Genomic DNA, 14,559 nt, shown 5'->3' on the forward strand with positions numbered 1-14,559 from the left:
GCTAATTTTTTTTTTTTTTTTTGTATTTTAGTAGAGATGGGTTTCACCATGTTGGCCAGGATGGTCTTGATTTCCTGACCTTGTGATCTGCCCACGTCCCAAAGTGCTGGGATTACAGGTGTAAGCCACCACACCTGGCAGGTGCTACACACTTTAAAACTATCAGATCTGATGAGAACTCACTCTTTCACTATTACAACAACACAAAAGGGGGGTGTTTTATCATTTATTTATTTATTGGAGAACAGTACCGAGGGTATGGTGCTAAACCATTCATGAGAATTCCACCCCCATGATCTGGTCACCTCCAGGCCCCAGAGATTACAATTCACCTTGAGATTTGGTAGGGACACAGATCCAAACCATGTCACTATGAGATAAGAAACTATTTTGCATTGGACTTTCTGTACTTCTTGGTAGATATTGCTGAAGATAGCAATGTGAGATTCTTTAGGAAAACTCTTACAGATAATACTATGGGTAGCTTATGCCTTGACAGGTAGTAAAACTTTTCTTGTCTCTTTCTTTCCTCTCTTGCTATCTGCAGTTTTAAATGTTTTAATATCCTTTTCTCTTTTAGAACAGTTGGCAGAAATGAGAATAAGCAATTGAATGTTGTGCTTTCTATCTGATCTGATAAAAAGTCTAGTGTATTTCATAATGCAGTCAGAGGTACAGTTCTGGTTAAAATAGAAATTGTTGAGGGTTGACTTTGAATTTTAGCAGTCTGTCTACCAGGAACATTTTTCATTTTGAATAAAAAGCTACACTGAGAACATAGACCATGTTTCTCTTCTTGATCTTTGTACGTCCAGTAACTTACAGAGTGCTTGGTAGGTATTCAGAATTAAGTAACTATTTCTTAATAAGTAGATAACAGTAGATGATCACTACATGTTCCTTTAATTGTTGGTCATTATTATTGCAACATAATGTTCATCAGAAAAGGATACCTAATGTCATCCAGGAATTCTTTTGGAAGGAGTTATTTGAATTGGATTTGATACCTGTTCTTTTGCTCATTTGCTCATTCATTCATTTGGCTAGTGATTACTGAATGTTTCTTTATTACCTGGTGCCAGGGATACAGATATAAACAAGTTGGACAAGAACCTGCCCTGCCAGAGTTTGCATTCTAGTAGGAGAGAATGATAGTATTCAGAGAACAAATAAAGAAATGATCTCATTTTAGATCAAGCTGCCATGAAGGAAACAGGATTGTAGAATGAAAGGTAACTGGGTATGGGGGATTAGAGAAAGCTGTCTGAGGAGAGGTGACATTTGAGATGAAATTTGCAAACTGAGAAAACAGTTGTGAGGGCTGGGATGTTGGCAGAAGGAACACATATAGAGGACTGAGGGAGAACCACACTTGGTGTGTTTGAGGGACATCAGGGTGACTGGCTTGGCTGAAGCTTGGTGAAGAGTAATAGATGATGTGGAGAGGCTGGGGAGGGCCATACCAGGGCCTTGTAGAACACAGAAGTGTTGCTGTTATTTTTTTCTTATTTTCATTTTATTATTAGTATTATTTTTAATGTCAATAGTTTTTTTTTAATTTTTTTATTTTTTAGCTGGAGTCTCACTCTGTCACCCAGGCTGGGGTGCAGTGGCATGATCTTGGTTCCCTGCAACCTCTGCCTCTGGCTTCAAGCGATTCTCTTGCCTCAGCCTCCGGAGCAGCTGGGATTACAGGTGCACACCACCATGCCCAGCTAATTTTTGTACTTTTAGCAGAGATGGAATTTCACTGTGATCGGCAGGCTGGTCTCAAACTCCTGACCTCAAGTTATCTGCCTGCCTTCGCCTCCCAAAGTGCTGGGATTACAGGCATGAGCCACCGTCCCTGGCCATTGTCAATAGTTTTTGGGCAGGTGGTTTTTGGTTATGTGGATAAGTTCTTTAGAGGTGATTTCTGAGATTTTAGTGCACCCATCACCCAAGCAGTGTACACTGTACCAAATATGTAGTCTTTTTTTGTTATTACATTTTTTTTTCAATAGGTTTTTGGGGGAACGGGTGGTGTTTGGTTATGTGAATAGGTTATTTAGTGGTGATTTCTGAGATTTTGGTGCATCCATCACCCGAGCAGTGTAATTGTAACCAATTTGTAGTCTTTTATTCCTCACTCCCTCCCACCCTTTCCCCTGAGTCTCCAAAGTTCATTGTATCATTCTTATGGCTTTGCATCCTCATAGCTTAGCTCCCACTTATGTGCAAGAACATATAATGTTTGGTTTTCCATTCCTGAGACACTTCACTTAGAATAATGGTCTCCAATTCCATCCAGGTTGTTGCAAATGCCATTATTTTATTCATTTTTATGCCTGAATAGTATTCCATTACACACACACACACACACACACACATATGCACACACACATTATCTATCTATCTATCTATCTATCTATCTATCTATCAATCATCTATCTATCTATCTAATCGTATTTTCTTTATCCACTTGTTGATTGATGGGCATTTGGGCTGGTTCTATATTTTTGCAATTTCAAATTGTGCTGCTGTAAACATGTATATGCAAGTATCTTTTTCATATAATGACTTCTTTTCCTCTGGGTAGATACCCAGGAGTGTGATTGCTGGATCAAATTGTAGATCTATTTTTAGTTCTTTAAGGAATCTCCACACTATTTTCCATAGTGGTTGTACAAGTTTACCTTCCCACAAACAGTGTAAAAGTGTTCCTTTTTCACTACATCCATGTCAACATTTATTAGTTTTTGATGTTTTGATTATGGCCATTCTTGCAGGAGTAAGGTGGTATCACATTGTGGTTTTGATTTGCATTTCCCTGAACATTAGTGATGTTGAGCATTTTTCCATATGTTTTTTGGCCATTTGTATATCTTCTTTTGAGAATTGTCTTTTCATGTCCTTAGCCCACTTTTTGATGGGATTTTTTTTTCTTGCTGATTTGTTTGAGTTCCTTGTAGATTCCGGGTATTAGTCCTTTTTCAGATGTATAGATAGCAAAGATTTCCCCCTATCTTGTGAGTTGTCTGTTTAGTCTGCCGATTATTTCTTTTGCTGTGCAGAAGTTTTTTAGTTTAATTAAGCTCCATCTGTTTATCTTTGTTTTTGTTGCATTTGTTTTTGGGTTCTTGGTCATGAAGTCTCTGCCTAAGCCAATTTTAAAAGAGCTTTTCCAATGTTGTATTCTAGAATTTTTATGGTTTCAGGTGTTAGATCTAAGTCTTTGATCCATCTTGAGTTGATTTTTGTAAAAAGTGAGAGATGGGGATCCAGTTTTATTCTTCTACCTGTGGCTTGCCAGTTATCCTGTACCATTTGTTGAATAGAATGTCCTTTTCCACTTCATGTTTTTGTTTGCTTTGTTGAAGATCAGTGGACTGTAATCATTTGGCTTTATTTCTGGGTTCTCTGTTCTGTTCCATTGGTCTATATGCCTGTTTTTATACCAGTGCCATGCTGTTTTGGTGACTAGGGCCTTATAGTATATTTTGAAGTTGGGTAATGTAAGGCCTCTAATTTATTATTTTTACTTAGTCTTGCTTTGGCTATGCAGACTCTTTTTTGGTTCCATATGAATTTTAGGTTTTTTTCCAGTTCTGTGAAGAATGATGGTGGTATTTTAGTGAGAATTGCATTGAATTTGTAGATTGCTTTTGGCAGTATGGTTATTTTCACAATATTGATTCTACCCATCCATGAGCATGGATGTGTTCGCATTTGTTTGTGTCGTCTATGATTTCTTTCAGGAGTGTTTCATAATTTTCCTTGTAGAGGTCTTTCACCTCCTTGGTTAAGTATATTCCTAAACATTTTATTTTATTTATTTTTTCAGCTATTGTGAAAGGGGTTGGATTCTTGATTTGATTATCACTTTGGTCACTGTTGGTGTATAGAAGGGCTACTAATTTGTGTACACTAATTTTGTATCTTGAAACTTTGCTGAATTCATTTACCAGTTCTAGGAGCTTTTTGGTGGAGTCTTTGGGGTTTTCCAGATATACCATTATGTCATCCACAAACAGTGACAGTTTGACTTCCTCTTTATCAATTTGATACCCTTTATTTCCTTCTCTTGTTGATTGTGCTGGCTAGAACTTTCAGTACTATGTTGAATAGAAGTAGTGAAAGTGGACATCCTTGTCTTGTTCCAGGTCACAGGGGAATGCTTTCAACTTTTCCCTATTCAGTATAATGTTGGCTGTGGGTTTTGTAATAAATGGCTTTTATTACTTTAAGGTGTGACCTTTCTATGCCGATTTTGCTGAGGGTTTTAATCATAAAGGGACGCTGGATTTTGTCAACTGCTTTTTCTGTGTCTATTGAGATGATCATGTGATTTTTGTTTTAAATTCCATTTATGTGGTGTATCACATTTATTGACTTACAGATGTTAAACCATCCCTGCATCCCTGATATGAAACCCACTTGATCATGGTGGATTATCTTTTTGATATTCTGGTGGATTCAGTTTGCTACTATTTTGTTGAGGATTTTTGCAACTATATTCATCAGATATATTGGGCTGTAGCTTTCTTTTTTTGTTATCTCCTTTGCTAGTTTTGGTATTAGAGTGATACTGGCTTCATAGAATGATTTAGAAAGGATCCCCTCTTTCTCTATCTTTTGGAATAGCGTCAGCAGGATTGGTACCAATTCTTCTTTGAATGTCTGATGGAATTCGGCTGTGAATCTGTCTGGTCCTGGACTTTTTTTTTGTTAGCAACTTTTAAATTGCCATTTCAATCTTGCTACTTTTCATTGGTCTGTTCAGAGTTTCTATTTCTTCCTGGTTTAATCTAGGAGCGTTGTGCATTTCCAGAAATTTATCCATCTCCTCTAGATTTTCTAGTTTATGTACGTAGACATGTTCATGGTAGCATTGAATGATCTTTTGTATTTCTGTGGTATTTGTTGTCGTATCTTCTGTTTTATTTCTAATTGAACTTATTCTTTACTTGGGTTATCTCACTAATAGTCTATCAATTTTATTTATCTTTTCAAATAGTCAGCTTTTTGTTTCATTTATCTTTTGTATTTTTGTTCATTTGTTTTTTCAATCTCATTTAATTCGGCTCTGATTTTTGTTATTTCTTTTCTTCTGCTGGGCTTGGGTTTGGTTTGTTCTTTTTTCTCTAGTTCCTTGAGGTGTGATCTTAGGTTCTTTATTTGTGCTGTTTCAAACTTTTTGATATAGGCATTTAAGGCTATGAACTTTCTTAGTACTGCCTTTGCTGCATTTCAGAGGTTTTGATAGGTTGTTTCACTATTATCATTCAGTTCAAAGAATTTTTTAAATTTCCATCTTGATTTAATTGTGGACACAATGATCATTCAAGAGCAGGTTATTTAATTTCTATATATTTGCATGGTTTCGAAGGTTCCTTTTGAAGTTGATTTCCAATTTTTATTTTTTATTTTTTGAGATGGAGTTTTGCTCTTGTCACCCAGGCTGGAGTGCAATGGCACAATCTCAGCTCACTGCAACCTCTGCGTCCCAGATTCAATTGATCCTCCTGTCTCACCCTCCCAAGTACCTGGGATTACAGGCATGCACCACCACATTCAGTTAAATTTTGTATTTTTAGTAGAGACAGGGTTTCACCCCATGTTGGTCAGGCTGGTCTTGAACTCCCGACCTCAGGTGATCCACCTGCCTCAGCCTCTAAAAGTGCTGGGATTACAGGCATGAGCCACTGTGTCTGGCTGATTTCTAATTTTATTCCATTGTGGTCTGAGAGACAGTTCTTGCTATAATTTCATTTTCTTAAATTTGTTGAAAATTGTTTTGTGGCCTATCATATGGTCTATCTTGGAGAATGTTGCATGTGCTGATGGATAGAATGTGTATTCTGCAGTTGTTGGGTAGAATGTTCTGTAAATATCTGTTAAGTCCATTTGTTCCAGGGTATTGTTTAAGTGTTTATTTGTTGACTTTCTCTCTCGATGACCTCTCTAGTGCTGTCAGTGCAGTACTGAAGTCCCCACTGTTATTGTGTTGCTATCTCATTTCTTAGGTCTAGTAGTAATTGTTTTATAAATTGGGGAATGCCAGTGTTAGGTGCATATATATTTAGGGTTATGATATTTTCCTGTTGGACTAGTCCTTTTATCATTATATAATGTCCTTCTTTGTCTTTTTTAACTGCTGTTGTTTTAAAGTTTGTTTTGTCTGATATAAAAATAGCAACTCCTGCTCACTTTTGGTGTCCATTTGCATGGAATATCTTTTCCACCCCTTTACCTTAAGTTTATGTGAGTCCTTAGGTGTCAGGTGAGTCTTTTGAAGACAGCAGGTACTTGGCTGGTAAATTCTTACCCATTCTGCCATTCTAAGTCTTGTAAATGGAGCATTTAGGGCATTTACATTTAATGTTAGTATTGAGACATGAGGTACTATTCTATTCATTGTGCTGTTTGTTGCCTGAATACCTTGGGTTTTCTTTCATTGTGTTGTTGTTTATTAGGTTCTTGAGATTTATGCTTTCTGGAGATTCTGTTTTGGTGTATTTCAAGGATTTGTTTCAAGATTTAGAGCTCCTTTTAGCAGTTCTTGTAGTGCTGGCTTGGTAGTGGCAAATTCTCTTAGCATTTGTTTCGCTGTAAAAGACTGTATCTTTCCTTCATTTATGAAAACTTAGTTTTGCTGGCTACAAAATTCTTGGCTGATAATTTTTTGGTTTAAGGGGGCTAAAGATAGGACCCTAATCTATTCTAGCTTGTAGGTTTTTTGCTGAGAAATCTGCTGTTAATCTGATCGGTTTTCCTTTATAGGTTACCTGATGTTTTTGCCTCATACCTTTTAAGATTCTTTTCTTTGTCTTGACTGCAGATAACCTGATGACTATGTGCCTAGGTGGTGATCTTTTTGCAACATATTTCCCAAGTGTTTTTTGAGCTTCTTGTATTTGGATGTCTAGATCTCCAGCAAGGCTAGGGAAGTTCTCCTCAATTATTCCCTCAAATATGTTTCCAAACTTTTAGATTTATCTTCTTCCTTGGGAACACTAATTATTCATAGGTTTGTTCATTTAACATAATCCAAAACTTCTTGGAGGCTTTGTTTATTTTTTAAATTGTTTTTCCTTTGTCTTTGTCAGATTGGGTTAACTTGAAAGCCTTGTCTTCAACCTTTGAAGTTCTTTCTTCTATTTGTTCAATTCTATTGGTGAGATTTTCCACTGCATTTTGCACTTCTCTAAGCATGTCCTTCATTTCCAGAAGTTGTGATTGTTTTTTATTTATCCTACCTATTTCACCAGAAATTTTTCCATTCATGTCTTGCATCATTTTTTTTTTTTATTTTTATTTCTTTAAGTTGGACTTTACCTTTTTCTGGTGCCTCCTTGATTGGCTTAAGAGTCAACTGTCTGAATTCTTTTTCTGGCAATTCGGTGATTTCATCTTGGTTTGGATCCATTGCTGTTGAGCTAGTGTGATCTTTTGGGGCTGTTAAAGAACCTTGTTTTGCCATGTTAATAGAATTGTCTTTCTGATTCCTTCTCATTTGTGTAGACTATGTCAGAGGGAAGATCTGGGACTCAAGGCTGCTGTTCAGATTCTTTTGTCCCACAGGGTGCTCCCTTGATGTGGTGCTCTTCCCTTTCCCCCAGGGATGGGGCTTTCTGAGAGCTGAACTGTAGTGATTATTTCTCTTCTGGATCTAGCTACCCAGCAGAGCTACTGGGTTCTGGGCTGGTACTTGGGAGTATCTGCAAAGAGTCCTGTGATGTGATCTGTCTTCAGATCTCTTGGTAATGGATACCAGTACTTGTGCCAGTGGAGGTAGCAGGGGAGTGAAGCATACTCTGTGAGGGTCCTTGATTGTATTTTTGTTAAGTGTGCTAGTTTTGTGTTAGCTGGCCTCCAGCCAGGGGGTGGCACTTTCAAGAGCACATCAGCTGTGGTAGTATATAGGCAGGATCAGGTGGTGGGTGGGGCCGTGGAACTCCTACAAAAATATGTCCTTTTTCTTCGGCTACAAGGGCCAGTAGAGAAAGACCATCAGGTGGGGACAGGGTTAGGTGCCTCTGAGCTCAGACTCTTGTTGGGCCGGGCTGGCTGTAGCTGCTGTGGGAGATGGGTGTGTGGATCCTAGGCCAATGGAGTTATATTTCCAGGGGAATCATTGCCGCCTCTGCTGTGTCACATAGGTTGCCAGGGAAGTGGGGAAAAGCTGGCAGCCACAGGCCTCACCCAGCTCCCATGCAATCCATAGCGCAAAAGGCTGGTCTCACTCTAACCGTGCCCCCACAACAGCACTGAGTTTATGTCCAGGCAGCTGGTTAGCAGGGCTAGGAACTTGCCCCAGGCTAAAAGCCTCCCAGCTGAGAAAGCAAGCCGACTGATTGTTCCTTGGCTGTCCCATGGACCCTGCAGCAGCAATCCACTTCCTTCAAAGGGTCTGTGGATTCCCTTGGCTTTCCTGGCATGTTCCTGTGGTAGTTCTTGGAGCAGAAGTTCATGATGTGGGTCTCCATGCACTGCTCTCTCTGTTGAAGTGGGAGCTGCAAGTTAGTTTTGCCTCCGATTTGCAGTTTTCCTGCCATCCCCAAGATGTAGTCTTTTATCCCTTACCCTGTCCAACCCATCCCTCCAAGTCCCCCAAGTTCATTGTATAACTCATGCCTTTGCATCCTCATGACTTAGTTCCCACTTATAGGTAAGAACATACAATATTTGGTTTTTAATTCCCGAGTTACCTCACTCAGAATAACGGCATTCAGCCCCATCGAAGTTGCTGCAAAAGATATTATTTTGTTCCTTTTCACGGCTGAGTAGTATTCCATGGTGTGTGTGTGTGTGTGTGTGTGTGTGTGTGTGTGTGTGTGTGTATACGTATGTATATGTGTGTGTGTGTATATATATATATTACATTTTCTTTATCCAGTCATTGGTGGATGGGTGCTTAAGTTGGTTCCATATCTTTGCAATTGTGAATTGTGCTGCTGTAAACATGTGTGTCCAAGTCTTTTTAACATAATGACTTCTTTCCTTTTGGGTAGATCCCCAGTAGTGGGATTGCTGGATCAAATGGTAGTTCTCCTTTTAGTTCTTTAAGGAATCTCTAAACTGTTTTCCATTGTGATTGTACTAATTTACATTCTCATGGTGATTTTATTTTACTTGCGATGGAAGCCACGGTAGTGTCTCAAGCAGGAGAGTGAAAAAAAATGATATATGTCAATTTGGCTGCTCTTTGAAAAATGGATTATAGGGAGATAAGAACGGATGCAAGGAGATAAGTTCTGAGGCTTCTTCAGCTGTCTAGTAGAGAGATGATGGTGATCTTTGCTGGCATAATGGAAATAAAGTTGGAGATAAGTGGATAGACTTAGAACATATTTTGAAAGTAGAATTGATAGGATTGGCAGAGAGGGTAGATGTTGGGTGAGGAGAAGGAAGGAATCAAGGAGACTTCTATGTTTTTGGTTTGAGCAGCTGGGTGAAGGGAGTGGCATTTCCTGGGAAGAATAAAGGAATAACATGTTTTGAAGTGATGATATCTAGAATTAATTACAGATGAATAGTTGCAAGAAAAAGGATAGCATGATAAATATAATATGCCTCTTGAAATCTCTATTGATGGTTCTGCTTTCTTTACTAGGTATTAATTTGATTTTTTTTCTGTTTTTACCATTCTAAAAATTATTTAATTTTTTTTGTCATTGCATAGTAGGAGTGTACATTTTTAGGGTACATGGGATGTTTTGATAAAGGCATGCATTGTAAAATAAGGCATTGTGGAGAATGGGATATCCATTCCCTTAAGCATTTGTCCTTTGGGTTACAAACAATTCAGTTACATTCTTTATTTTAAAATATACAATTAAATTATCATTGACTATAGTCACCTTATTGTTCTATCAAATAGTAGGTCTTATTCTTTTGATTTTTTTTGACCCATTAGCCATTGCCACCTCCCTCCCCGAGTCCCCTACTACCTTAGTAGGTAATCATTTGAGATGGATACTTAGGGTTGGGCAGTGCATTCTCTGGCTTACACATGACCTGAGGACCTCATAAAAGGGGCTGTGCTCCTGGACCTTGAGCTTTCCAGTACAGTAGGGGTGTAACATCATTCATAAGTAGGTTAGAATAAGCTGACCACTTCTTCAATATGTTGAAGGCCCCCTGTATCCCTCTGTGTGATTCATTTCCCATGCAAGAGTAAACACTATCCTGAGTATTGTGATTTTTTTTAGCACTTTCATGTGTTCCTTTCTATTGTTACCATATATGACAGATCCCTAGACAATACTGCTTTTTTTCTAAATGACATCTGATGTATGTATTTTGCAACATACTTTTTTTTTTTAATTTAAAATAATCTTTCTGAGATTCCTCCTTGTGGACCTATGTAGCCCTAATTCATTTATTAGGGTTGTGTAGTGTTCCATTCCACATATGTAGCACCATTTGTTTATTCATTTTCCTGCTTATGGACAGCCAGGCTCTTTCTAACTTTTTATTATTATAAGCAGTGCTTATTACAAATACTCACTTTTCCAACATCCCTCCTAACTTCCAAGCTTAAGCTAGAAATTTACAGAAGACTAATTTGAGAATGCTGTATAGCAAATATCTCCTTCTTTTCATGGATTAAATGTGGGAAAATGTCTAAGGAAATTCCTTTGCTGAAATGAGAATTTTGGTAGAGAGAAGTGGAGAAAAGTGGGTCACTGAAACTGCCATTGTTCACAGTCGTCCTAAATTATCATTAAAACAATTCCTCAGGCACCAGCCAAAGAGGTCTCTGCTGCTATCTGGCCTTTCAGGTTTGGATATGACAATGAAGGGTGGTCTAGTCTAGAAAGATCAGCTCACCTTCTCAATGAAACAGGTAAGTCTTTCTGGAATTAGTTCCAGGTTTTGAGAAACTATTATTGTTACTTTTATTTTCAGCAGGGTCATAAGCCATAACTTAACACAGGTATTAAATTAAATTTATGACCAGCAGATGGTCATAAACTCACCTCAAAAATGCTCTACTTTGGCAGGCAGCTGCAGGGGGACTGAGCTTCTGTAACCACATCTGTCTTTGTTTGAGAGCAATTAATTCAGGTGATTCTGAGCAATTCCTCATACTGAGTATCTGCAGGGGATTCGTGTTGTGTTGTTCTTAGGGATGCCCCTGCTAGTAGCTCCTGTCACCTAGGGACCCACTGCTGGGGACCAGAAAACTGTTGGATCAAAAGGCAGAATGGGTTGCAGGGAAAAGAAAGAGAGATCAGACTGTTACTGTGTCTATGTAGAAAAGGAAGACATAAGAAATTCCATTTTGATTTATACTAAGAAAATTATTTTGCCTTGAGATGCTGTTAATCTGTAACTTTAGCCCCAACCCTGTGCTCGCAGAAACATGTGATGTGTGGAATCAAGATTTAAGGGATCTAGGGCTGTGCAGGATATACCTTGTTAACAATATGTTTACAGGCAGTATGCTTGGTAAAAGTCATCGCTATTCTCCATTCTCGATTAGCCAGGGGCACAATGCACTGTGGAAAGTCACAGGGGCCTCTGCCCAAGAAAGCCTGGGTATTGTCCAAGGTTTCCTCCCACTGAGACAGCCTGAGATATGGCCTCATGGGAAGGGCAAGACTTGCCTGTCCCCCAGCCCAACACCCATAAAAGGTCAATGCTGAGGAGGATTAGTAAAAGAGAAAGGCCTCTTGCAGTTGAGATAAGAGGAAGGCCTCCATCTCCTGCATGTCCCTGGGAACAGAATGTCTCGGTGTAAAACCTGATCATACATTCGTTCTATTCTGAGATAGGAGAAAACTGCCCTGTGGCTGGAGGTGAGATATGCTGGCAGCAATGCTGCTCTGTTACTCTTTGCTACACTGAGATGTTTGGGTGGAGAGAAGCATAAATCTGGCCTACATACACATCTGGGCACAGTACCTCCCCTTGAACTTATTTGTAACACAGATTCCTTTGCTCACATGTTTTCCTGCTGACCTTCTCCCCACTATCATCCTGTTCTCCTGCCACATTCCCCTTGCTGAGATAGTGAGAATAGTAATCAATAAATACTCAGGGAACTCAGCAACTGGGGCCTGTGCAGGTCCTCCATATGCTGAGCACTGGTCCCCTGGGATCAGTATTCTTTCTCTATACTTTGTCTCTGTGTCTTATTTCTTTTCTCAGTCTCTCATCCCACCTTATGAAAAATGCCCACAATTGCTTCCAACAGGCCTAGGGTCAATTTGATTTTTTCAATGCTCCAGGGTGCTCATTTTTGTGTGAAGCATCTTTGAAATGTGAGAGTGTTTTTGGTTCTTAGACCAGCTACGGGTGTATGGAGCAGGATAAGTAAAGGAATAACCTGTTCTGGTTATTCTTAATGATAAGCATACCTCCTGAGAAATGTCTTAGTATCTATATGTATATAATACCACTGAGACATTTCTTTGTCCCTTAGCCCATTTTTAGTCTGATTGCAGGCTTCCAAGGCACTCCTGGCCAAGATCTAGAAATGCCAATCAACTTAGTTCTGGGTCAGTACCATGGAGCTATCTGTCCTGGAATAAAATGCTATGGTGCACCGTTCTCTTGTTTCTGAACATAAATTGGATATTTGAGAAATGCGTTAAGATTATTTGAAATTTCAGGAATGATGTTGAGCACATTTGAAAATTTTTATCCTTCTCGGTAGTTCCTGGAGGTGTTTCACATTTTAATTGCGTTCTAAACATGGAAAAATTCCTTTAGAGCTCAGATTTGAGCCACTTCCTTCCAGTGACTTATTAAAAATTACTTTGTTTTTGGGTTAACAGTAAAGAAAAAAAGGTTAAGGGTCAAGAATAAAATGTTGCTAATTGTTTTTTGCCTTGCTGTGATTCATCACTGTATGCTACTTTTTTTTTTTTTTTCCTGAACAGGTGCAGATTTCATAACAATTTTGGAGAGTGATGCTTCTAAGCCCTATATGGGGAACAATGACTTAACCATGTGGCTAGGGGAGAAGTTGGGTTTCTATACAGACTTTGGTCCAAGCACAAGGTATCACACTTGGGGGTGAGTATACACTTGAGAATTAATCCTGAAGATAGTCCTGAAAGGCTAGGCTGCATAGACTTGGAGTGGCAATTTGATATTTTCATACCTTTGGTGAATATGCCCCAGTGATGCTTCTTGTGGGTTGAGGAGGTGCTGGAGATATGCACATTCTGTAATTTTTCAAATGGTTTTTCTATGACTGGATATTTCCAGTTCTTCACCATTATAAATCTAGGAGCTGAGGTCACAGCACCAAGCATGTCTGGCCTGGATGCTGTCCTCATGGAGCTTACTTTCCAGTGTAAGACAGAAAATCAACATGTACACACAAAAAATAAATAAGGTACTTCACAATCATAATAAGTGCTGTGTAGAAAAGAAACCACTGAGGGAGAATAACTGGATGGGCATTGGCCGTGGGGATGCTACTATAGGCAGGGTGATCAGGAAGGTCTCTGCGAAGATGTCATTGTGAGCAGGAGCCAGGATCAGCCTTGGGAAGAGCTGAGGGAACAGTCTGGGTGAAGACTGAGGCAGGATCCATCTTGGTGTGCCTGGAGCATGGGGGGCCAAAGTGCAACTGGTAAGAAAGGAAGTCAAGGATGGGTACCTGATCATAGAGGGCTCCATTTTATCCAGTTGTGATTGGAAGCCACTGGAGGATTTTAAACAGATAGTGATCTGGAAGAACAGATTCTCAAGGACAAGAGTGGGAGCCAGGAGGCAGAAATGATAGGTGGAATAGCACAGATGAGAGATGACAATGGGAACAGCGGAGATGGTGACAAGAGGACAAACTCAGGAACTATTTTAGAATAGAGCCAACAGAACTTACAACAGTTTAGATGTCAGTGGAGGAGAAGGAAGAATCAAGGGCGATGTCTAGGTTTTTGACCTGAGTACCCGCTAAGAGATGATGCCCTTTAATGGAATGGGAACCATCAGGAAAGTTGTAGGTTTGTGTTAAGTGTGAGATACCCCAAGACAGTCAAGTCATGCCCAGTAGGCAGTTGGTTATGGCCTGGAGGGCTGAGAAGGACAGGCCAGGCTGGAGATGTACTTTCAGCTATCATCGTATAGAGACAGACCTGTCTCAGAGACTCCATGAAGGTGACAGAGAATGCATCTAGCTAGAGAAGAGAAGCCTACTAAGGACTGAGCTCTGTGGCTTAGAGTGAGGTGGAATGCCTTTTCATATGCCTATAGGACAGTTTTTCATTTCTAATTTTGTAAATTGTTACTCCATGTCCTAGTTGGCAAGACTGTACCTTCCCATATGTGTTGATTAATATTATGATTGTTTACGCAAATGTGTTGGCAGAGTAACTGCAAGTACAATGGGTTTTGTGTATTGTTAATGCTGCCCTTTTCGTGTGTCCATAGCGCTTATTAAAACAGAGGTGATGGTGTTTCCTTAGTGACACAGTGAGACATGCTAACTAGCAGATGAAAGGATCTGACAAGTGGACTGCCATATAAGTCTCTGCCACATTGCTTTGAATGTTCCTTGGTGGGATGTGTGCAGTGGGATACATCCCTTTTTTTTTTTTTTTTTTTTTTTTTTTTTTT

The 14,559-nt window shown here is 39.3% G+C and overlaps 1 protein-coding gene across 1 annotated transcript in view; it reads left to right on the top strand.

Annotated features, from left to right (window-relative positions):
* CWH43 (cell wall biogenesis 43 C-terminal homolog (S. cerevisiae)) overlaps positions 1-14,559 on the top strand; it is a 113,838-nt gene that overhangs the window by 44,941 nt on the left and 54,338 nt on the right. The window contains exons 9-10 of the mRNA XM_011972048.1: positions 10,726-10,831; positions 12,873-13,008. Coding sequence (XP_011827438.1) covers positions 10,726-10,831; positions 12,873-13,008 — 242 coding nt within the window. The remainder of the gene's footprint in view (positions 1-10,725; positions 10,832-12,872; positions 13,009-14,559) is intronic.

The sequence above is a fragment of the Mandrillus leucophaeus genome, unplaced genomic scaffold (assembly GCF_000951045.1).
Source record: "Mandrillus leucophaeus isolate KB7577 unplaced genomic scaffold, Mleu.le_1.0 Scaffold1262, whole genome shotgun sequence".
Classification (NCBI taxonomy): Eukaryota; Metazoa; Chordata; class Mammalia; order Primates; family Cercopithecidae; genus Mandrillus; species Mandrillus leucophaeus.